General features: G+C 38.4%; 1 protein-coding gene across 1 annotated transcript; it reads right to left on the reverse strand.

Moving 5' to 3' along the window:
- Window positions 1–10,860: 10,860 nt before the first annotated feature.
- Window positions 10,861–22,525, reverse strand: LOC309808160 (matrix metalloproteinase-27; the record flags this gene model as incomplete). The annotated part of the gene is made up of 10 exons (XM_082628174.1): window positions 10,861–11,102; window positions 12,047–12,150; window positions 12,711–12,870; window positions 13,917–14,047; window positions 15,306–15,426; window positions 15,602–15,763; window positions 19,896–20,024; window positions 20,117–20,265; window positions 21,365–21,603; window positions 22,427–22,525. 10 exons carry the CDS (start codon window positions 22,523–22,525, stop codon window positions 10,861–10,863), a joined length of 1,536 nt encoding a protein of 511 aa, XP_082484300.1.
- Between the last annotated feature and the right edge of the window lie 1,046 nt (window positions 22,526–23,571).

Genomic DNA, 23,571 nt, shown 5'->3' on the forward strand with positions numbered 1-23,571 from the left:
AGTGTATTTTGGTACTCTTCTCTGGGAGAAAAAATAAGCTGCTTTTCCAAGAAAAGGGAGGCCCTGATGGCATGTTCAAGAGACAGTAAACAAAGTTACAACTTAACTGCTTTATGTTTAAAAAGAAAAATAATTAAATAAGGAGGAACTTGGGTTCCTCATAGAGGGCAAAGCAAGGAGGGGGTCAGACAGGGGGGACCGAGGGTGGAGTCCAGGGCAGAAGTGACTGGAGAGATGACTGAGGGTTGGGTTGGCTAAAGGACATTAAGAATAAGAAGGCTTTTCCCCAACCACTTGGAGGGCCTTAGAAAACTCCATAGGTTTTTTGAAGTCAAGTTCATTTAAATATCAAAGGATGAGTGATATCACCTGACCTCTGGGTTATACTTATAAATCTTTAACATTGCCCTAATAGTCAAAATAGGTTCCTTAGAAAACTGTTTTTAGATATTCCACTAGGTTGAAAATAGGATTATTCTTATAGTTGTATCAATTTTTTTCTTGAAAATCAGGGAGACAATAACTGCCCATAAGCAAATCTGAGTACAATTTCAGATGCTCTCCAAATATCACAGGTATTTATGCCACAGACTGAGAATAGATGTCAGGAAACAAAACAAGACTGATCAACATTTGAAAATCTACTTCATGTTATGTACTAACTTGCACTACTTTTTCTAATAAGCAATGTTGAAGTAGAATTAATGTACAATAAAATTCACTAATTTTAGGTGTACATTCTTAAAACATATATATTCAGTAGTCTCACCACCACCATAATCATGATATTGAACATTTCCATCACACGTGTTCCTTTGTAGTCGTCCCTTCCTCCACTTCAGGCCCCTGGCAACCAGCCATCTGTTTTCTATCATTATAGTTTTGCCTTTATAATTTTTCATATAAATGAAATCGTATGATACATGGTCTTTTGTGTCTGTCTTCTTTCATTTAACATAATGCTTTTGAGATGCATGCATATTGTTGCATGTATCATTCATTTATTACTTTTTATTGCTGAATAGTTGTCCACGGGATGTACCACAGTTTATCCATTCACTGATTCATAGACATTTGGGTTGTTTCCAGGTTTTAGATATCATAAATAAAGCTATCATGAACATTTATGTGCAACCAGTTATGTGAGCATGTTTTCATTTTTCTTGGATAAACGTTTAGGAGTGAGGTCATTGGGTCACATGACATGTATATGTTTAATTTTATAAGAAACAGCCAGACTATTTTCCAAAATGCCTGCATTATTTTTCCTTCTCACCAACGCTCTAAGAGAGTTCCAGTTACTCTACATCTTGTCAACATTTGGTATTTTCTGTCTTTTTAATTTTAAACATTCTGGTGGGTATGTAGTAGTATCCCATTGTGGTTTTAATTAGAATTTTCCTAATGGTTAAGATGTTGAATATCTTTTCATGCGTTTGTTAGCCACTCATATAGCAAATATTTTAGCCATTTAAAAAACTGAGCTGTTTGTCTTCTTATTTTCAAGTTAGAAGCATTCTTTATATATTCAGGATAGAAGTACTTTATCACATATGTATTTTTTGAAAATATTTTCCCCCAATGTGTGGCTTTTCCTTCCTTTTTGAAAAGCAACGTTTTTTGTTTGTTTGTTTGTTTTTGTGGTACACGGGCCTCTCACTCTTGTGGCCTCTCCCGTTGTGAAGTACAGGCCCTGGACGCGCAGGCTCAGCAGCCATGGCTCATGGGCCCAGCCGCTCTGTGGCATGTGGGATCTTCCCAGACCGGGGCATGAACCCGTGTCCCCTGCATCAGCAGGAAGATTCTCAACCACTGTGCCACCAGGGAAGCCCTGAAAAGCAAGGTTTTTAAATATTGATGAAGTTTAATTCATCAATTTTTTCTTTTATGGTTCACACTTTTTATGTCCTATCTAAAAATCTTTGCTTGATCCAAGATCACAACATTTTAAAAAATATTTTCTTCTAGAAGTTTTATATTTTTAATTCCTCTATTTAGAGGTCTATGACCCATTTTTAGTTAATTTTTGTGAATAAGAATTGAAGTATTTTTTTAAACATGTTTGTATATTTGATTATTCCAGCGATATTTTTTTGAAAGATGCACCTACTATTCCCTACATGCTATGTATTAAGCTGTACTTCTTAAAATTTACTTTCTGCTTCAAAGATGAAATCACTCTTTTCTATATCTCTTTCTTTTTCTGTTTTTCATGTGACTCACTTTATTGTGGTATTCACTTTTTTTTAACATCTTTATTAGAGTATAACTGCTTTACAATGGTGTGTCAGTTTCTGCTTTATAACAAAGTGAATCAGCTATACATATACATATATCCCCATATCTCTTCCCTCTTGTGTCTCCCTCCCTCCCACCCTCCCTATCCCATCCCTCTAGGTGGTCACAAAGCACCAAGTTGATCTCCCTGTGCTATGAGGCTGCTTCCCACTAGCTATCAGTTTTACATTTGGTAGTGTATATATGTCCATGCCACTCTTTCATGTCATCCCAGCTTATGCTTCCTCCTCCCTGCATCCTCAAGTCCATTCTCTAAGTCTGTGTCTTTATTGCTGTCTTGTGCCTAAGTTCTTCAGAACCTTTTTTTTTCTTTAGATTCCATATATATGTGTTAGCATATGGTATTTTTTTCTCTTTCTGACTTACTTCACTTTGTATGACAGACTCTAGGTCCATCCTTCTCACAACAACTAGTTCAATTTAATTTCTTTTTATGGCCAAGTAATATTCCATTGTATACATGTGCCACATCTTCTTTATCCATTCATCTGTTGAGGGACACTTAGGTTGCTTCCATATCCTGGCTATTGTAAATAGTGCTGCAATGAACATTGCGCTACATGTCTTTTTTGAATTATGGTCTTTTCAGGGTATATGCCCAGTAATGGGATTACTGGTTTGAATGGTAGTTCTATTTTTAGTTTTTTAAGGAACCTCCATACTGTTCTCCATAGTGGCTGTACCAATTCACATTCCTACCAGCAGTGCAAGAGTGTTCCCTTTTCTCCACACCCTCTCCAGCATTTATTGTTTGTAGATTTTTTGATGATGGACATTCTGACCGGTGTGAGGTGATATCACATTGTAGTTTTGATTTGCATTTCTCTAATGATTAATGATGTTAAGCATCCTTTCATGTGTTTGTTGGCAATCTGTATATCTTCTTTGGAGAAATGTCTATTTAGGTCTTCTGCCCATTTTTGGATTGGGTTTTGTTTTTTGATATTGAGCTGTATGAGCTGCTTGTATATTTTGGAGTTTAATCCTTTGTCAGCTGCTTCACTTGCAAATATTTTCTCCCATTCTGAGGGTTGTCTTTTCATCCTGTTTATAGTTTCCTTTGCTGTGCAAAACCTTTTCAGTTTCATTAGGTCCCATTTGTTTATTTTTGTTTTTATTTCCATTTCTCTAGGAGGTGGGTCAAAAAGGATCTTGCTGTGATTTATGTCATAGAGCGTTCTGCCTATGTTTTCCTCTAAGAATTTGATAGTGTCTGGCCTTACATTTAGGTCTTTAATCCATTTTGAGTTTATTTTTGTGTATGGTGTTAGGGAGTGTTCTAATTTCATTCTTTTACATGTAGCTGTCCAGGTTTCCCAACACCACTTATTGAAGAGGCTGTGTTTTCTCCGTTGTGTTTTCTTGCCTCCTTTATCAAAATAAGGTGACCATATGTACGTGGGTTTATCTCTGGGCTTTCTGTCCTGTTCCATTCATCTATATTTCTGTTTTTGTGCCAGTATCATACTGTCTTGATTACTGTAGCTTTGTAGTATAGTCTAAGGTCAGGGAGCCTGATTTCTCCAGCTCCGTTTATCTTTCTCAAGATTGCTTTGGCTATTCGGGGTCTTTTGTGTTTCCATACAAATTGTGAAGTTTTCTCTTATAGTTATGTGAAAAATGCCATTGGCATGGTAGTTTGATAAGGATTGCATTGAATCTGTAGATTGCTTTGGGTAGTATAATCATTTTCACAATGCTGAATCTTCCAATCCAAGAACATGGTATATCTCTCCATCTGTTTTCTTTCATCAGTGTCTTATAGTTTTCTGCATAGAGGTCTTTTGTCTCCTTAGGTAGGTTTAATCCTAGGTATTTTATTCTTTTTGTTGCAATGGTAAATGGGAGTGTTTGCTTCATTTCAGTTTCCGATTTTTCATCCTTAGTGTATAGGAATGCAAAGATTACTGTGCATTAATTTTGTATCCAGCTGTTTTACCAAATTCATTGATTAGCTCTAGTAGTTTACTGGTAGCATCTGTAGGATTCTCTATGTATAGTATCATGTCATCTGCAAAACAGTGACAATTTTACGTCTTCATTTCCAATTTGTGTTCCTTTTATTTCTTTTTGTTCTCTGATTGCTGTGGCTAAAACTTCCAAAACAATGTTGACTAACAGTGATGAGAGTGGGCAACCTTGTCTCGTTCCTGATCTTAGTGGAAATGGTTTCAGTTTTTCACCATTGAGAACGATGTTGGCTGTGGGTTTGTCATATGTAGCCTTTATTATGTTGAGGTAAGTTACCTCTATGCCTACTTACTGGAAGGTTTTATCATAATTGGGTGTTGAATTTTGTTAAAAAGTTTTTTCTATATCTATTGAGATGATCATATGGTTTTTATTCTTCAATTGTTAATATGGTGTATCACACTGATTGATTTGCATATATTGAAGAATCCTTGCATTCCTGCGATAAAATCCACTTGATCGTGGTGTATGATCCTTTTAATGTGCTCTTGGATTCTGTTTGCAAGTATTTTGTTGAGCATTTTTGCATCTATATTCATCAGTGATATTGGCCTATAGTTTTCTTTCCTTATGACATCTTTGTCTAATTTTGGTATCAGGGTGATGCTGGCCTCATAGAATGATCTTGGGAGTGCTGCTCCTCTGCTACATTTTAGAAGAGTTAGAGAAGGATAGGTGTTAGCTCTTCTCTAAATGTTTGATAGAATTCACCTGTGAAGCCATCTGGTCCTGGGCTTTTGTTTGTTGGAAGATTTTTAGTCACAGTCTCAATTTCAGTGCTTGTGATTGGTCTGTTCATATTTTCTATTTCTTCCTTGTTCAGTCTCAGAAGGTTGTGCTTTTGTAAGAATTTGTCCATTTCTTTCAGATTGTCCATTTTATTGACATAGAGTTTCTTGTAGTAATCTCTCATGATCCTTTGTATTTCTGCAGTGTCAGTTGTTACTTCTCCTTTATCATTTCTAATTCTATTGATCTGAGTGTTCTCCTTTTTTTTCTTGATGAGTCTGGTTTATCAATTTTGTTTATTCTCTCAAAGAACCAACTTTTAGTTTTATTGATCTTTGTTATTGTTTCCTTCATTTCTTTTTATTTATTTCTGACTCATCTTTATGATTTCTTTTCTTCTGCTAACTTTGGGGTATCTTTGTTCTTCTTTCTCTAATTGCTTTAGTTGTAAGTTTACGTTGTTTATTTGAGATATTTTTTGTATCTTAAGGTAGGATTGTATTGCTATAAACGTCCCTCTTAGAACTGCTTTTGCTGCATCCCATAGGTTTTTGGGTTGTCGTGTTTTCATTGTCCTTTTTTTCTAGGTATTTTTTGACTTTCTCTTTGATTTCTTCAGTATATCTTGGTTATTAAGTAGTGTATTGTTTAGCCGCCATGTGTTTGTATTTTTGACAGATTTTTTTCCTGTAATGGATATCTAGTCTCATAGCACTGTGGTTGGAAAAGATACTTGATATGATTTCAATTTTCTTAAATTTACCAAGGCTTGATTTGTGACCCAAGATATGATTTGTCCTGGAGAATGTTCCATGAGCACTTGAGAAGAAAGTGTATTCTTTTATTTTGGATGGAATGTCCTATAAATATCAATTAAGTCCATCATGTTTAATGTATCATTTAAAGCTTGTGTTCCCTTATTTATTTTCATTTTGGTTGATGTGTGCATTGGTGAAAGTTGAGTGTTGAAATCCCCTACTATGATTGTGTTACTGTCAATTTCCCCTTTGAAGGCTCTTAGCATGTACCTTATGTATTGAGTTGCTCCTATACTGGATGCCGAAATATTTACAATTGTTATATCTTCTTCTTGGATTGATTCCTTGATCATTATGTAGTGTCCTTCTTTTTCTCTTGTAATAGACTTTGTTTTAAACTCTATTTTGTCTGATATGGGAGTTGCTGTTCCAGCTTTATTTTGATTTCCATTTGCATGGAATATCTTTTTCCATCCCCTCACTTTCAGTCTGTATGTGTCCCTGGGTCTGAAGTGGGTCTTTTGTAGACAGCATATATACAGGTCTTGTTTTTGTATCCATTCAGCCAATCTCTGTCTTTTGGTTGGAGCATTTAATCCATTTACATTTAAGGTAATTTTCTATATGTAAGTTCCTATTACCATCTTTGTAATTGTTTTGGGTTTGTTATTATAGGTCTTTTCCTTCTCTGTGTTTCCTGCCTATATAAATTCCTTTAGCATTTGTTGTAAAGCTGGTTTGGTGGTGCTGAATTCTCTTAGCTTTTGCTTGTCTGTAAAGGTTTTAGTTTCTCCGTCAAATCTGAGTGAGATCCTTGCTGGGTAGCGTAATCTTGGTTGTAGGTTTTTCCCTTTCATCACTTTAAATATGTCCTGTCAGTCCCTTCTAGCTTGCAGAGTTTCTGCTGAAAAATCAGCTGTTAACCTTATGGGGATTCCCTTGTATGTTATTTTCTGTTTTTTCCCTTGATGCTTTTAATATTTTTTCTTTGTAATTTATTTTTGATTGTTTGATTAATATGTTTCCTGGTGTGTTTGTCCTTGGATTTATCCTGTATGGGACTCTCTGCATTTCTTGGGCTTGATTGATTATTTCCTTTCCCATATTAGGGAAGTTTTTAACTATAATCTCTTCTAATATTTTCTCAGTCCCTTCTTTCTCTCTTCTTCTTCTGGGACCCTTATAATTCGAATGTTGGTGCATTTAGTGTCGTCCCAGTGGTCTCTGAGACTGTCCTCAATTCTTTCCATTCTTTTTCTTTATTCTGCTCTGCAGTAGTGATTTCCACTATTTTATCTTCCAGGTCACTTATCCATTCTTCTATCTCAGTTATTCTGCTACTGATTTCTTCTAGAGAATTTTAAATTTCATTTATTGTGTTGTTCCTCATTTTCTTTTGCTCTTTAGTTCTTCTAGGTCCTTGTTAAACGTTTCTTGTATTTTCTCCATTGTATTTCCAATATTTTGTATAATCTGTACCATTATTGCTCTGAATTCTTTTTCAGGTAGACAGCCTATTTCCTCTTCATTTGTTTGGTTTTGTGGGTTTTTACCTTGCTCCTTCATTTGCTGTGTGTTTCTCTGTCTTCTCATTTTGCTTAAATTACTGTGTTTGGGGTATCATTTTTTCAGGCTGCAGGTTCTTAGTTCCCGTTGCTTTTGGTGTCTGCCCCCAGTGGGTGAAGTTGTTTCAGTGGGTTGTATAGGCTTCCTGGTTGAGGGGAATAGTGCCTGTGTTCTGCTGGATGAGGCTGGTTCTTGTCTTTCTGATGGGCAGGTCTGCATCTGATGGTGTGTTTTGGGGTGTCTGAGACCTTATTTTAGGCAGCGTCTCTGCTTGTGGGTGGGTTTGTGTTCCTGTCTTGCTCATTGTTTGGCATAGGGTGTCCGGCAATGTAGCTTGCTGATCTTTGAGTGGAGCTGGTTCTTAACGTTGAGATGGAGATCTCTGGGAGATTTTCGCCATTTGATATTACTTGGAGCTTGGAGGTCTCTGGTGGACCAATGTCCTGAACTCGGCCCTCTACCTCAGAGGCACAGGTCTGATGCCTGGCTGGAGCACCATGACCCTGTCATCCACATGGCTCAGAATGAAAGGGAGAAAGAAAGAAAGAAAGAGAGAAAAAATAAAATAAAGTTATTAAAATAAAAAATAAAATATAATTATTAAAAATAATTTTTTTTAAAAGTAATAAAAAAAGAAAGAAGAGAGCCACCAAACCAAAAAACAAATCCACCAATGATAACAAGCACTAAAAACTGTACTAAAACAAACAAACAAAAACAACAACAATAACAGAAATAAATACAAAACAAACAAACAAACAAAATGGACAGACAGAACCCTAGGACAGATAGTAAAAGCTAAGCTATACAGATAGAGCACACACAGAAGCATACAAATCCACACTCACTGATAGAAAAAATAGAAAACGTATATATATATATATCGTTGCTCCCAAAGTCCACTGCCTCATTTTGGGATTATTCATTGTCTATTCAGGTATTCCACAGATGCAGGGTACATCAAGTTGATTGTGGAGATTTAATCCACTGCTCCTGAGGCTGCTGGGAGAAATTTCCCTTTCTCTTCTTTGTTCACACAGCTCCCGGTGTTCAGCTTTGGATTTGGCCTTGCCTCTGCATGTAGGTCGCCTGAGGACATGTGTTCCCACTCAGAGAGGATTGGGTTATAGTAGCAGCTGATTAGGGGGCTCTGTCTCACTCAGGCTGGGGGGATGGAGGGGTACAGAATGTGGGGTGAGCTTGCGGTGGCAGAGGCTAGTGTGAAGTTGCAACAGCCTGAGGTGTGCTCTGTGTTCTCCTGGGGAAGTTGTACCTGGATTATGGGACCCTGGCCATGGCGGGCTGCCTAGGCTCCCAGGAGGTGATGTGTGGATAGTGACCTGTGCTTGCATACATGCTTCTTGTTGGTGCAGCAGCAGCCTGAGCGTCTCATGCCCGTCTCTGGTGTCTGCGCTGGTAGACATGGCTCACGCCCATCTCTGGAGCTCGTTTAGGCAGCACTTTTAATCCCCTCTCCTTGCACATCGTGAAACAAAGAGACAAGAAAAAGTCTCTTGCCTCTCAGGCAGTTCCAGACTTTTTCCCGGGCTCCCTCCCGGCTAGCTGTGGCGCAATAGCCCCTTTCAAGCTGTGTTCATGCAGCCAACCCCAGTCTTCTCCCTGGGATCTGATCTCCGATGCTGGAGCCTCAGCTCCCAGCCCCCACCTGCCCTGGTGCGTGAGCAGACAAGCCTCTCGGGCTGGTGAGTGCTGGTCAGCAGCAATCCTCTGTGCAGGAATCTCTCTGCTTTGCCCTCTGCACCCCTGTTGCTGAGTTTTCCTCTGTGGCTCTGAAGCTTCCCCACACCCCCACTCCATCACCAACTGTGAAGGGGCTTCCGAGTGTGTGGAAACCTTTCCTCCTTCACAGCTCCCTCCCACTGGTGCCGCTCCTATCCCTATTCTTTTGTCTCTATTTTTTTCTTTTTTCTTTTACCCTACCCGGGTACGTGGGGGAGTTTCTTGCCTTTTGGGAGGTCTGAGTTCTTCTGTCAGCATTCAGTAGGTGTTCTGTAGGAGTTGTTCCACATGTAGATGTATTTCTGATGTAGTTGTGGGGAGGAAGGTGATGTCCACTTCTTCTTTTTTTTTTTTTTTTGCGGTAAGTGGCCTCTCACTGTTGTGGCCTCTCCCATTGTGGGGCACAGGCTCCGGACACGCAGGCTCAGCAGCCATGGCTCACGGGCCCAGCCGCTCTGTGGCATGTGGCATCTTCCCAGACCGGGGCATGAACCCGTGTCCCCTGCATCGGCAGGTGGACTCTCAACCACTGCGCCACCAGGGAAGCCCCCACTTCTTACTCTTCCTCCATCTTAAAGCTCCTCCTATATCCCTTTATTTTAGGAATCTGGTAATACTTAACCCAAGGAAATAAATGTGTGATTTGGAGGACTAGCTGTAGGAATTCCTGAGATATTCTGTGCTTATTTTCTATCAGTTGACACCTACTGAATCCATCACCTAATCAGAATCAAGTTCAACTGACAACGTCCCATCTTTTGGGTCAGAAAATTAATGTAGAGCTTTGCTAAGCATTTAGCTTTGAGGGTGTAAAGGTAAAACTTAAAGAACAGATACATGGTTGGGTTTCTAAACATACAACAGATACATATAAAGAGGACAGGAAATTTCTACCAATAGGTTTAAGCCCAGGTGGCCAATATACACAGGAAACACAAGAAATCTCTACATTTCTTGTATATGAGATCAGTGTACACACAACTTGCTCTTAAACTTTCTAAGGAATGGTTCAGTGTATTGGTCTATGCTTGGGGTGGTGTTGGGAGGGTTGGAAGGAAAACTACTTTCCTACTCCTGCTGGTTTCTTAATTGTTGGGGGATCATCTTTAGTATAACACTTCCTGCATCTCTCTAGGCTCTCACTCCTCTCTTTGGTAGGTAGAATAACTTATTTGAATGGTGAATTTGGGAGCAGAAACTAGGCACATGTAGCTCCATCCTTGTTTCTTTCTCTTTGGGCTCCACATAGTCTGTAGGCAGCTCACTTTTTCTTGGGGAGGCATGGTGCTTTCCAGTTCTTCCCATGACTTGTAAGTATAGCTCACTCTAGAATTTGATATTAGGAAGCTTGCTTGTCCACAGATACATTCTCCAATATTAGCTTTTTGTAATAAAGGTGGTATTTTACTCTCCCAAATGTATGTTATTTCTCAGTGGGTTCAGAACATGGGTAGGGATGAGGGATGCAGTTTATCAAGCTTCTCCAACTCCGAAGGTCCAGACAAAATAGAATGCTAAAGATTAGTTTAATAAATGTCTTCAGTATTTTGTTATTATAACAAACGTCTTACTTCTTCAAGTCTACAAAGCATAAAATATGTTTAAAGTCCAGTGAGAGTTTTGTTTATACATAACTTCCTGTAAAAAGAATCAGGAAGCTCAAAAAGCTGTTTGACTCTTAACTAGATAGATATTTAGAAGTAGGACTGGCAACTTGATGTTAAAGAATAGTTCTATTCTCCTTTGAAGCAGAGTTCAGATTAAAAGACCCCTTGAGGTTTATTTTAAGTCTATGACTTTATTGATAACTGTAGTTTTTCAGCACATGAACAATACTGAAAATAAGCAAGTTTAAATTCTTATGATAAAACATCTCCACTCCCCCTGAATGTACATTTTCATTGCTGATAGTAAAATCAGATGATGAATTTAACGGTTCTCTGCATTGAAACCAAGTATTGGTTTTCATTATTCGGGTAACGTTCTTTGCCTTAGGGTCATATTCAAATTGCTTTGATCTACGGAAGAAGTAGAAGAATCCTAAAGAGAGAGAATCATGATTAGTTACCTTGCACCACTATACAATGAGTCCACACTTTTTAATTTTATGAATATAGAATAAAATAACTGAACATTATATGGAGAGAAAAGAAATGTGTAACAATATAGATACATTTTACTCTGCTCAGTCACATGAGAAATATTATTTTTATTTCCCTGACAAAATAGCCAAGGTATGAAACATGAGTTTCAAGGGCTTACTACCTTTCTAGTCAGACTGTGGTTTATGCCAGAGGTTCTCAAACTAGGTTTCAAAAAAGTGTCTCAGAGATGAGGAGAAAGAGGCACCTGTGAGTATGGCCTTGGTCCCTACATCCTCATTTTCCTAGTGTTGCTCTGGTTAATCTGTTTTAGTTTTTGAGGTTCCATGTTACATTTCACTAAAATAACAGATGATGTTACTCAAAAACATGTTTAGACCCCTGCTTACTTCATGGTCTGGTTTGTTGTCTTTGAAGATATAGTAGCTGAACTGATGCATTAAATTGCTTGAGGTTCTTTTAAAACTATAGATTCCTGGATCTTACCCACAATCCTACTGCCTCAGAAACTCTAAGGAACTTGTAGTTTCATAACCTCAAGCTGTGTATATTAAACTATGTACATTAAGATTGAGAATCACTGCTCACTTCACGTGCTTAGTCATTTTTCACACTTAAACCTCTTCGGGGGTATCTTTATAAGGTATCTTGGATCAGTGATAGTTAATTTTTTGCAGTTTTGAAATAGTATGACAGAGAATATAATTCAGAACTTACTATTCAGTTTTTGATAAGGCCCTCAGATTAAAGTTTATTATTATTTACATGTACTCTAGAGTAATAAAATGACGTTAAAATGGAAACATTTAAGATTTCTTGCTGTCTTATTTCACAGTCAGCAAAGTCTTCCAAGTATCCTTATAGTCAGGCACTGATGCTTACCTTTATGTTGGAAAGCAGCATCCACTTGGAGACCAATTCCTGGAAAGTATTTTACCACCCTGTGTGGATACCCTTTGTCCATGGTTTGGGTAACTTCGTCATACCTGGAGACATGGATTTGAAAGGTTTTCAGGGGATCTTAGTTTTGGAGGGGGAGGGCTTAATTTTTTACTACCTCCTTGGAGTCAAGCAAGGATGTAGAAAAAAAAGTAGTCCTACTGGAAGAAAACAAGTTGGATCAATAATAAAATAAAAATGGCAAAGATTATTTTTGGTTAAATCACTTATAATGTCTTGAAAGCAAGGAATTATGAGGGGGAAAAGCCACATAATTTGCCAGATTGATGCTATTCTGTGGAACTGTGAAATCAAAATAAGAGCTCATCCTGGAGTTTCAAAGATTTTGACTAGATATGTTTGTCATTGGCGGTTTGGTTGGCATCACCAGATTTATGATTTTATCTTTATTTTTTTAACTTGGAGAAAGATCTTTGAACTGATTGAAACATTCTTTTGTTTGGCGAATGCCATCCACCTAGGATTGCCTTCAAGATAACACTTTAGGAAGACTGTAGGTTAATTTTATTTTTGCCCATGTTAAAGTGAAGTTATCTGGATATTTTTCTCCAGAGTAAAACAAAGGGTCAATTGTCTGTAGACTTGCCTCCAGCACCAAATGCCCACAAAGAAGTAGGTTTTTCTTGTGTTTTGATCACAGACAGCTGCATCAATTTTCTTCACACGTCTTGGAAAACCAAGTATATGGATGGATTTGGGATAATCTGGCAAGACAGCATATCCTCTGATCATCCAGAAGTTTTCATCTAGGAAGAGAGAAAGTGATTATCTTCTGATTTATTTCCTAAAGGGAGAAATAGCTGTCTTAAGAAGTTTGAAAATAATTAGATGCTTAGTTCCTTTCAGGTTCAATGCTTAGAGATTTAGTAATCTTATGTCTCCATTTATTCTTACTGCTTTCTTTAGATGCTTATATCATTAACATTACACAAATAATATATACCTATAGTTAGTAGTGTGCATACCCATGTCAATTGAATTCATTGTATTAATTCTTTCCAACTCTGACAAAACAGTCAAGTATATTTGGACATGTTCTCCTAAATTTCAGCACCCAAGTGTTCTCAAAGGCAAGTAATCTGGTGAAACCCATATAAAAAGTAGGGTTGCTAATTTGAATATTAGATACCAATTGAATCTGAATTTCAAATAAACAATGACTAATTTTTGGTATAAGTATATCCAAAATATTGCAAAGGATATACTTATACTAAAAAATTATTTTGTTTTTTTGTCCGAAATTCAAAGCATCTTGTATTTTTATTTGCCACCTCTAGCAACTCTAGTAAAAGGGGAACATAGAAGAGAAATGGGTTACTTTTATTTTTCAGAAAAAAAGACTTTTTCATTTTTGTTATACAGTTTTCTTTTCTCCTGTGCTGTTGGGATGGTGTTTATCTTCACAACCACAGAGAATCCTTGGATAGTTATTTATTTATTTTTTTTGGCGTTATGTGGACCTCTTACTGTTGTGGCCTCTCCCATTGTGGAGCATAGGCTCTGGACGCACAGGCTCAGTGGCCATGGCTCACGGGCCCAGCTGCTCCGTGGCATGTGGGATCTTCCCGGACCGGGGCACGAACTCATGTCCCCAACTTCGGCAGGCAGACTCTCAACCACTGCTCCACCAGGGAAGCCCTGGTTAGTTATTCTTTATGATAGGAACCTAAGGTCAGGGAAGAAGCCCTGTCTATTTTGCTCATTCATGAAGATTATATTCCTTGCACTAAAATACCCACTGAACAGTTCAGGCATCCAGCGGGAGAAGAGGAATAATGATGGGTAAAGTTACCTTTAAAAACCAGAATCTTGTCTTTGGGGTTCTCATATGCAGCTTGAATATCAGCTGGCAGAGATGGCCAGAATGAAGAGATTAATTCAAATTCAACATCAGTGATATCATAGTAGATCCTCCATAGATGCCTGTGTTAGACAGAAAACCGTACTTTATACACAGTATATATATATCTATTTCAATGAAAATGTTGCAAACTGACACTTGTCCCTTATCTAACTGGTTGATATTTTCCTCAAACAATTTATAGCATTAATACAAATTTCCTCAGCAAATTTAGGTGGTTATGAGTTCAATTCTACCCTTTGGAATACCAAGGCCAGGACATGACTTTGTGCCCAATCTTTTGGGAACTTAGAATAGCAAAATACCCATGGAAATCTCATAAGTAGTTCTCAGTGTGCTCAATCATCTCATTTTTGCCAAAGCAACGATTCCCAACATTCTAAGCCAATACCAAGCAGTCTAAGAAGAATTTTTTGGTGCTGATGTTTGCTAGAATAAAGAAATGTTATTATTCTCATGGCTAAATATTTCCTCAGATTTTCCTTCTGGCTGTAAAGTTCTGAGCCTATGAGGAGGACTTGAAAAGTCCTTATAGTCCATTTTCCTTCCCATGCTGGCTACCCATCCCTGACAAGTGGTCTCTGAGCCTTGGCTATTAAGAGCATGGTAGTGACAGCATGTCATTACAGTGCTATATAGTTGTGGGTGGCAGGAGTCTGATTTCAGGTATTCTTTTCTTTTGCCCCTATATCCTTGTCAGATGGTGTATGTCTTGATACTTTGTTCTGAAAATATGGTCATAGTATACATAACTGACACACCATGTTGCAAGTTAAGTGCAGTAAATTATACATAGTGAGAGAAGAGATTTCCTACCACAACTAACACTGTTGATTCAGCTTCAAGAAAAGGTCTGTCGATGCGTATTTAACAATTGGCTCTCCAGGTAGGAAAAAAAACTAATTTTTATCATTTGATGATTTCCAGGGTGTAAATAATCCAACCATGGCCAGTTGCAAGCTACCAAAGTGATTTGAACTAGTTTACAAAATTCTTGAAAATTTAACAGTTGGATCCTGAAATGGTATAAGCCAGCTCCAACACACCACCAGGAGTGATGTGTTATTTTAGCTAAGAAGTCACTGAAAGTAGACTCTGTTTCAATGGCAATTTAAAAATTTGCTTTAAAACATTTAAAAGTTAATTTACCAAACAAGTAAGAGACATGTGCACAGAATAAAACATTCAAACAATATGGGCAGTTATAAAACGAAAAGTAAAGGCACATATTCTCATTACCCCCACAGCTCTCTTATCCCCAAATCTCTTGAAAAGAAAAGGCTTCATAGGAAGTTGAGGTGTTTAAGGGAATGGGTTTACCTGCCTTTAAAGAACATTACTTCTCTGCGGAAAGTGGTGATAGCATCAAAAGTCAAATCGGGGTCACAGGCATGGGGTACAGTGGGTCCCTTTGGCTTAGCAGGTGTCTTAGGTGGACTTCCTTTGATGAGAAAAGAAATACCTTAGTGAATTAAGAAGGCATGTAGAAATACCTACAGAAGGATCTTACCCAAGAGAATATTTTCTTCATGATAATATTTCAAGAAGTAATTTTCTCAACGTCCTTCCTGGAAGGCTTTCAATTCAGTTCACATATATTCAGATTTGTTGCTCACCATAGATGGATTGTATTCCATTGATATCGTCCTGAGAAAGTGGGTATTTGCTAGGATCCAGGGAGACATAATTTGGGAACATCAAAGCTGTTTGATCATTGGTGTGAGAGAGCCCCAGTGAATGACCAAATTCATGAGCAGCCACAAGAAACAAGCTGAATCCTTAACAAAAACAGAGGAAACATGAGTACATTAGTCATTCAGAAGGAGAATGATTGCATCTGAGATTAGGAGGTAACTGAGGGGGATGAAGAAAAGGCTTGCCAAACAGCAGATAATTCTTATAACATATTCACCATCATTTATCTGGGAAATATTTCAATATTGATTGGTATTAGTCACATCATGGAGAAATATAACCCAGAGTTAACAGATGGCAGGAAACAGGTGTCTCAGAAATGGATAGTAGTAAAAAAAAAAGAGAGAGAGAGAGAGAGAGAGGGAGAAGCTGCCAGTCTTTGGTTGTTTTTAGGCTGCTGAATGTGATCATGTTTCTCCTACCTATATTATTCAGAGGTTCTCCATTGGCTGTAGGATCAAGTCCAAACACCTAAACATGGCCTTCCATGAACTAGTCCCTGCTTTTTTTCCCAGCCTCATATTTTATTTTCACATTCCATGAGCTAGCCATATTGAATCATTTGCATTTCTCATCTATTCCATGTTCTTTCTAATCTCTGTGTCTCCATATCTCCATCCCTTCTGCCCAGCGTATTACTTTCTCACCCCCTTTCTCCCCGCTAGCCTATGTATTCCTCAGGAGTCCCCCTAGAGCCATCTCCCTCATGAGGCTTCTCTTATTCCCCAGCTCCTATCCAGGCTGACTTAATTGCATCTCTCTCGGTTTCTGTAGACTCAGTGCTTAATTCTGTCTTTGCAGATAAGTACTGCATTGTCTATTTCTTTCACCAAGCTGTGTACCCTTCAGGTACCTGGACCATGTCTTAATCATCTTTTATTCCTGGTGACTGAGAAACTGCTTAGTGATGGTTGCTGGATATCCAGGTTTTTATGTGGTTGATAGAATGGTTAGTTGTGCCTCCTATACAAGACCATAGTACTCTGTATTTTACTACACCAGAAGTCATACCATGCATGATTGGAGTTGCCTTTTTATTTCTCTGTCTCTCCCACAGTCTGTAAGTTTCTAAGTATATAAAAGACTGTCCTTGGACTTTCAACTAAGCCTATGGACACGAAGGAAAAGGCTGAGCCTCTTGTGATGGAGATTTGTCCAGTGATGTTTGCACAAAACAAACATGTAATGGCAAAAAATTATTTCATGGACTTTCATGCTTTTCTGCTCTGGCTTTTGCCTTTGTCTGGCTGGCAATATCACTGCATGTGCTTTTTGGACAGGGATGGGACAAGTGACTCTTTAAAAAAATAATTCAAACTCAGATCATCTGAATGAAGTCCAAACATTTATTGTGGCTTTCAAGACCTTCTATTTAGGACTCTAATCTGAATCTTATTCACCATTTTAGCCTTCTGTTCCACCACAATTCTAATACTTGGGTTCGTTGGGTTATTCTGTCTAGAACTGTTTACTCCATTTTGCCTTCAGAGTTCCTGCAGAGCCTTCAGGTCTCAGGCTTGGCATCACTTCCTCCCTGACCTCTGTATATGGATTGGAGTTTATCTTATGTGCTCCTATTACATTGCCATAGTTCCCTTTATCCCACTGTTGATCATAATAACTTTAACTGCCATTTGATAGAGTGTATCCTCTAGACTGTAAACCCCTGGAGGGCAGGGTCTGTGTCTTATACACTATTGTATATTCCATTTCTATCACAGAGCGTGGGTCAGAGTAGATGTTGAGTAAAGGATTGTTGCGTGATTTCATTTATCAAATATTTGTAGAGTATCTCTTATGTGCTGACAATATTATAGGCTGTATGATACTGTAGAAAAAAAAAGACAACATTGCTGCCTTCTTGGAGATGTGACTAAATAAATAAATTGGTACATAATACATCAGTACCTTTGTGAATAGTTTTTCCTTCTCCTAGAAATCACTCTATCTAATCATCATCATTATCATTTATACTAATAATCACCAACATCATCATCAGTGTCAAACACTTTCTGAATGTTTGCTAAAAGCAGGTGCTTTGCATGGTGTTTTCACCTTCATTACAGATAACGTGTGTCATCTTCCTGCAAGTAAGGTCTGCCAAGCCACAGACCACTGCTCTTCTCCATCCCAACACTGCATCTGTAGCGGTCTCTGAGGTCTGTTTCAGTTGTTTAGTGCACATGTGTGAGTAGAACATTTACATTCACATACAGGCTTGACACTGACCTCACTTTGGGAGATTCTCAGGAAAGCCTCTCTATGTGCTCAAATTCCTCCAACATCATCAAGCAGTGACTGTCCTCCCCTTAGGAAACAGTGGGATTAGCAGATGACAGTTGTCTATTGCTTTTAAGGAAGTTACACTAAGACTTTTGTGCCCTTTCCATAGAGAGAGCTTACATATACGTAAAGAAGGTAATCATATATTATACATTATTGCCAAATTTTCTATTTAAAAAATCTGATTGGAGGTCACATATGCTTGAGATTTTATTTTTTTATTAAAGAACAGGAAGGCATTTTCCCTTCTACATCAGTGAGGTAAGAGTTATATGATTGGGCATCCCCCAGGGACAAAAGTTTCAAAGCTGAGGGAATGTAGTAAAGTAGTTAGAAGATAACCCATTTTAGAATTGTTGCCTGGCAATCCGCCAGAACTTGGTGGAGGGCTATATTTATCCTCTGCTTTGCTCAAGCAAGTTTTGCCAACTTGGGGCCCAGATCACATTGGACTTTTTCATAATCGACCCCACACATCCCCTTTGGCAAGGGGCCTTTTGCAGTATGCGTAATAGTAATTTTACTACTAAATATTGGAATTAATAGGGATAAAATGACAGTGAAACTTTCATATCTACCTCTAGATATGAAAGTAAATACTGGCTGACAAAGTGGAGTCATTCTGACTTTGGTGAGCACTAAGATATTTCCTATAACTGCCTGATTGGACATATCCACACTGCCTTTAGGCCAAATCCAGAGAAATATTGGGACATGTTTCAGCAGGAGATACAGACATGGTCCATTCAACTACTCTGTTGTTTGGGTCATGGTATCACCCTACATCTTTCATTTTCTTGTCTTTAATGTAACTCACGTGGCAGTGGCAGCAACCAATCCCAGACTTCCCTGGTACCTGAAGTTCAGCCATCACTGAGTTCTTTACCCTCTTTGTTTCCTAGCTCTTGGAAGAACAATTACATCACATGATCAGACTTAGCAAGGAGTGGCCATGCATCATTTTGAGTCACTGGCTTTCAGTTTTGCAGAAACTGTAAAACTGACCCACAGACTGTCTGGAGTTACGTGGTCAGGACTGAATTGTGTCCTCGCATACCATCCACCAGAGAGACACAGCCTCCACTTTTCTGGGACCTGGGAAACCAGATGCCAGACCCAAGATGACTGTAGTCAATGATAGAAAAAAAGAGTGGGAGAACCCGAGAGTCTATTCCACCTGCTCCTTCATTTGAGGCACATATTTTTACTATAGTAAAGTTTTGTATTTTGTTTGAAAAGTAATAAAATATCTCTTATTTTAGTGCCAGGGAGGCCCATTAAGAGAAATAAAATCAACTCACTTAGTCTGAAGAAATAAGTCAAATATAAAGACAAGGGTCTAATACTTTGGCAGATAGGCAAGAGTTAGAAGAGGTTCATGCATATAAACAGACTTCCTATGGGCCATGAACCCACACAGCATTCTTCAATCACTAACTTAGAATCACCACCTCCCCAGAGTCTTCTTTCAATCCTCAAGCCAGAGATGACTTCTGCCATGGGTATAACAGACAGCACAGTCTGCCTTGTATGGTAGTGAGTGGGTCTAGGCCTTATACATCACACAAGATCATGAACCTCTGAAGAGCTGGAACTTTTCGAGTACAACTTTGTGGTCTGTACAACACCTTGCGCAGTTCCAGGCACATAGTGGCCCTTCAGGCATTGTGGGTATATGAATGAACATCTGAGTAAGGGAAGAATGTTCTGATCATAACAGGATTAGCAACTTTATGAAGATGTTGTGTGGATAAGGCTCTGAACTGGACAAGCACAATTGTTTGAATAGACATTGAACACTTTCATCAATGTCATCTGGAATATGAAAAATCGTAGGGAAATTGGGAAGTAAAAAGCAACTAGTTGCAAAACTATTCCTTTAGGAATTTGTATGAATAACAAAATTTTGTTCATAAAGAAAATCGGGCTCACCTGCTCCATCCTTGGTCCAGTTTTCATCCTCATCAAAGTGAGTGTCTCCACCCAGACCCAGACCAGGAGGAAAGGCATGGCCAAGGACTCCCAAGGGGCCATCAAAATAACGAGGACACGAACCATGGACTGAGATACAATTTATGGGGGGAAAAAAGATCAGCCTCTTCAAAGCTCCTGGGATGAAATAGCCATATTGTTTTACCTGTTGAAAACCTTACCTCGGGTCCTAAAGGCAATCATGATGTCTGCAATCCCTTTGGAAATCTTGGTGAATATTAGGGGAGTAACTTTGCTCCACACTTCTAAACCTTTTTGGATAGCCTCATCCACATCAGCTCGTGCCATATCTGGAGTGTAGTTTATGATTCTTAGAAATTAACAAAAATATATCAATTGGTGGTTATACATGCATGTAAACACATACTGTGGAAAGAAAATAATTTCTATGTCATCAATTATATGCGGCAGTAACTTTTGGTATGGTGCTATTGCTACATTTGTACACTACTTTACTATTTAAATAAGGTACTTTTACGTATGCTATATAATTCAATCTTTCATTTGCCCTACTCATCAGGTAGTATTATCACACTTTAACAAATGAGGCTCAAAGAGGTTAAATGACCTCCCTAAGATCACATCTTAAGTGGGAGATCATTAATCTCATGTATGTGTTTGCTGTGTATATGACTGTATTATAAATATCTTCTAAAAAGAATTGAGATTTATTTCCTCAAACGGCTTGTAGAAATCAGTCTTATGCATGTGTCATATATTAAGAGTCTCACTTGAGAGCCACAAAGAGTTTGTTACTCAGGAAAAGATCTTCCTTTAGTTTATATTCCCTATCTTGATAAACGTATTTTTATCTCAATCCCTAAGGCTCAGTAAGATGAAGGAAGAACTATCAGAAAGACTCTTTAGGGCCAGCCAGGAAGGCTCTAGAGCAGTGGTCAAAGTCACTGACTCTATCTCAGGTCACAGGTGCACTTCATCTTCTTTCTGCCAATAAGCCAGCTCCCTTTCCTTGAGATGTCTGTGGTCCACCTTAGATTTGACAATCTGACTCACACACATCTCTGACATGAACTGGTTGTGCTCCAGGGTCTTCCCATTTTCCCTTGAGCACACTTCATTTGTACCTTTAAGCATCTGCAATCAGAAGGCAGATCCTGGTCCTGAGCTTTGATAGAGGTGGCAGAGGCTAGAGATTAGAGCATATCTGCCAGAGCCAGTCTGCTGAGAAGAGCTGTGTAAAACGGCCTATGGCAAATAAGCTTTTGTTTCTCTGTGTTTAAGGTGGTAATAGCAGTGATGCCTATGTCACAAATTTCTTGGGAGGACGGAATAAATAAAACCTATCAAGTGCCGAACACACAGGAAGTGCTTGGTAAAAGAAACTATTATTATTTTTGTTCCTTGGAGATTATTTTCATGTTCCTTTGGATTAGGGGCAGAAGCATTACCTGTATGTGAGATTGTATTTCTTCCACCCAGGGAGAGTGTAGCCATACTGACCCACATCAGGCACCCCACACCTGGGTGTCTTCATGATCTCAAGAGTATTTGAGTCCAGTTTTCCAGTCACTGTCAATCCGAAAAATGCTTGCATTTCACGAATTTTGCTGTCTATGAGACCTCTGTTCTTGGTTTGAACAAGATGACTCCCTTCTATTTTGAGAGAGTAGAACTGGTTGAGATATGCCTGACCAAAAAGACAAAAAAAAAGGCACAGACTACAGGAGAGCAGATCTCCATCACAGGAGAAAACAAAATTTTCTGAAATCCTTTTTGGCAGTAGGAGGGAAAAAGGAAATAAGTAACAAGGGAAAGGAAGGAGTGAGAGAAGAAAGAAGAGAGGAAGAAAACAAAGAGGAAAGCAAAGAGTCACCCTGTGCTTTCAGTTTTCAAGAACTCATTGAGCTATGTGTGACCAGAACTGGCTAAACCCACACAGCCCATGAGACTCCAAACTTCCACAGAAGAGAAGCAAGCTTCTTCTGTGTGTTAAATTATCTTGTGTCTTACATATTGTTGCTGTTACTTTCATTATGGTGTTTCCTTGAAACAAATGCTAGAGGAGATGTGATTATCCACTTTGCAAATGTAAATAATTTCACCAAGTATGGCAAATTGGACTGATTTTTAGAGGGAATTTCCAAAACAATGTGTTTTTCATACATATAGGGATAAGTGGCTCCAAAATATAGTTGGATTCTCCTGGTTGGTCTTCAAATGCTTTTATGGAGACCTCCTTTCTTGCAGGGCTGACCCTTTCTATTCTCACTATCTCTTCACTTGTAACTATTGCTTAAAGTTGTAGCAAACCCTGCCTATCCTCCACCCCACCCCTACTCTCCATCCCTCAAATTTCCTTGATGTCCTTAGAGCCAAGGAAAGGAAAAGCAGCTCCTCACAAGAAAGTTCAGGACTCTTTGGTAGGAACTAGCTGTCTTTTTAAGTCCCAATACAATGAATAAAGTAAAAGTTTTATTGATAGTCATTAATAACATTTATTGAGACAGTACCTGAGCCAGCTGCATGTTTTCTTCATTTTCCATCGTTCGGTCTGTGGGAAACGCAGAAGAAAATGTTACAAAGACCAAAAATAGAAGAAGGCTCTTCATTCCTCTCTCTCTTCAGTTGAAGCCTTGTCCTGTTTGCATAGAATTTAGAAAATAATAGTGAGACGTGGCATGAGTTGGCTTGTATCATCCTTTAATTAAAAACAGCAAAGGACATTTGCCATGGGGTGTGTCATGATATGCTTTTTTTTTCTTAGGTTGACTTGATTTTGCAATCATGATCTACAATTGTTTGGTAAACACAGTCGTTGTTCATTATTGAATTCAAAATAATATAAAGTCAGCCTCCAAGTTACTTTGTCCTTGCAAAGTTGAAGGTTTTCCTCTTGAGAGTTTATGAAATAATTTTCCTTTGAATGAAAGCCCAAAATATTTATATAAAAAGATAATTTTCTTTGTAAAAAATTTTTATCTTTTTTAAAATCACCTGTTATGTTTGTAAAATTGTAATTTGTTGCTTCTTCTGAGGAATACAATTTCACCTGTTGTCTTGCTCTTGATACAGATACTTTCTGCATTCTAATAAACAAGCCATGTCTGTTTCTCAAAAAAAAAAAGTATGGTGTCATGAAAAGACAATTAATTCAGGAATCAGATTATCCTAATTAACTGGGTAAACATCAGATGTTTACCAAGCACTTTCTATTTTCCTGTCACACTAAGATACTGTTCCAATCTTGTTGGAAAATTCAGACATATACAGAGACTAATGCCAGATAAAATGAGAAAAGTAGCAAAATGCATGTGAAGATTCTAGAGACTGAGAAGGGTCAAAAGGTAGAGAGATCACTGCAGATGTGTGTGACCTAAAGGCTTCAAGCAAGTGGAGCCTGCACTGTCTCTTGAAGAACGTGTAGGAGATTTGGTTTTCACAGTGGAAAGGAGAAGGCATATGAGTGGAGGGAGGCCACAGGAAACAGGTACCATGGTGGAAATCAACTATAGGAAATCTGTCCTGACTGGAGCAAATATATGTGTAGATAGCCATGGGAGATAGGGATGGAGAGTCTAAGAAAGTGTGCAAGGAAAATGCATGTTTCTAATCTTTTCGTATCTAGAATGCCATTTATTTCATCCTCACACTTGAC

This window comes from Mesoplodon mirus (assembly GCF_964341445.2).
Source record: "Mesoplodon mirus genome assembly, chromosome: 7".
In the NCBI taxonomy this organism is placed as follows: domain Eukaryota; kingdom Metazoa; phylum Chordata; class Mammalia; order Artiodactyla; family Ziphiidae; genus Mesoplodon; species Mesoplodon mirus.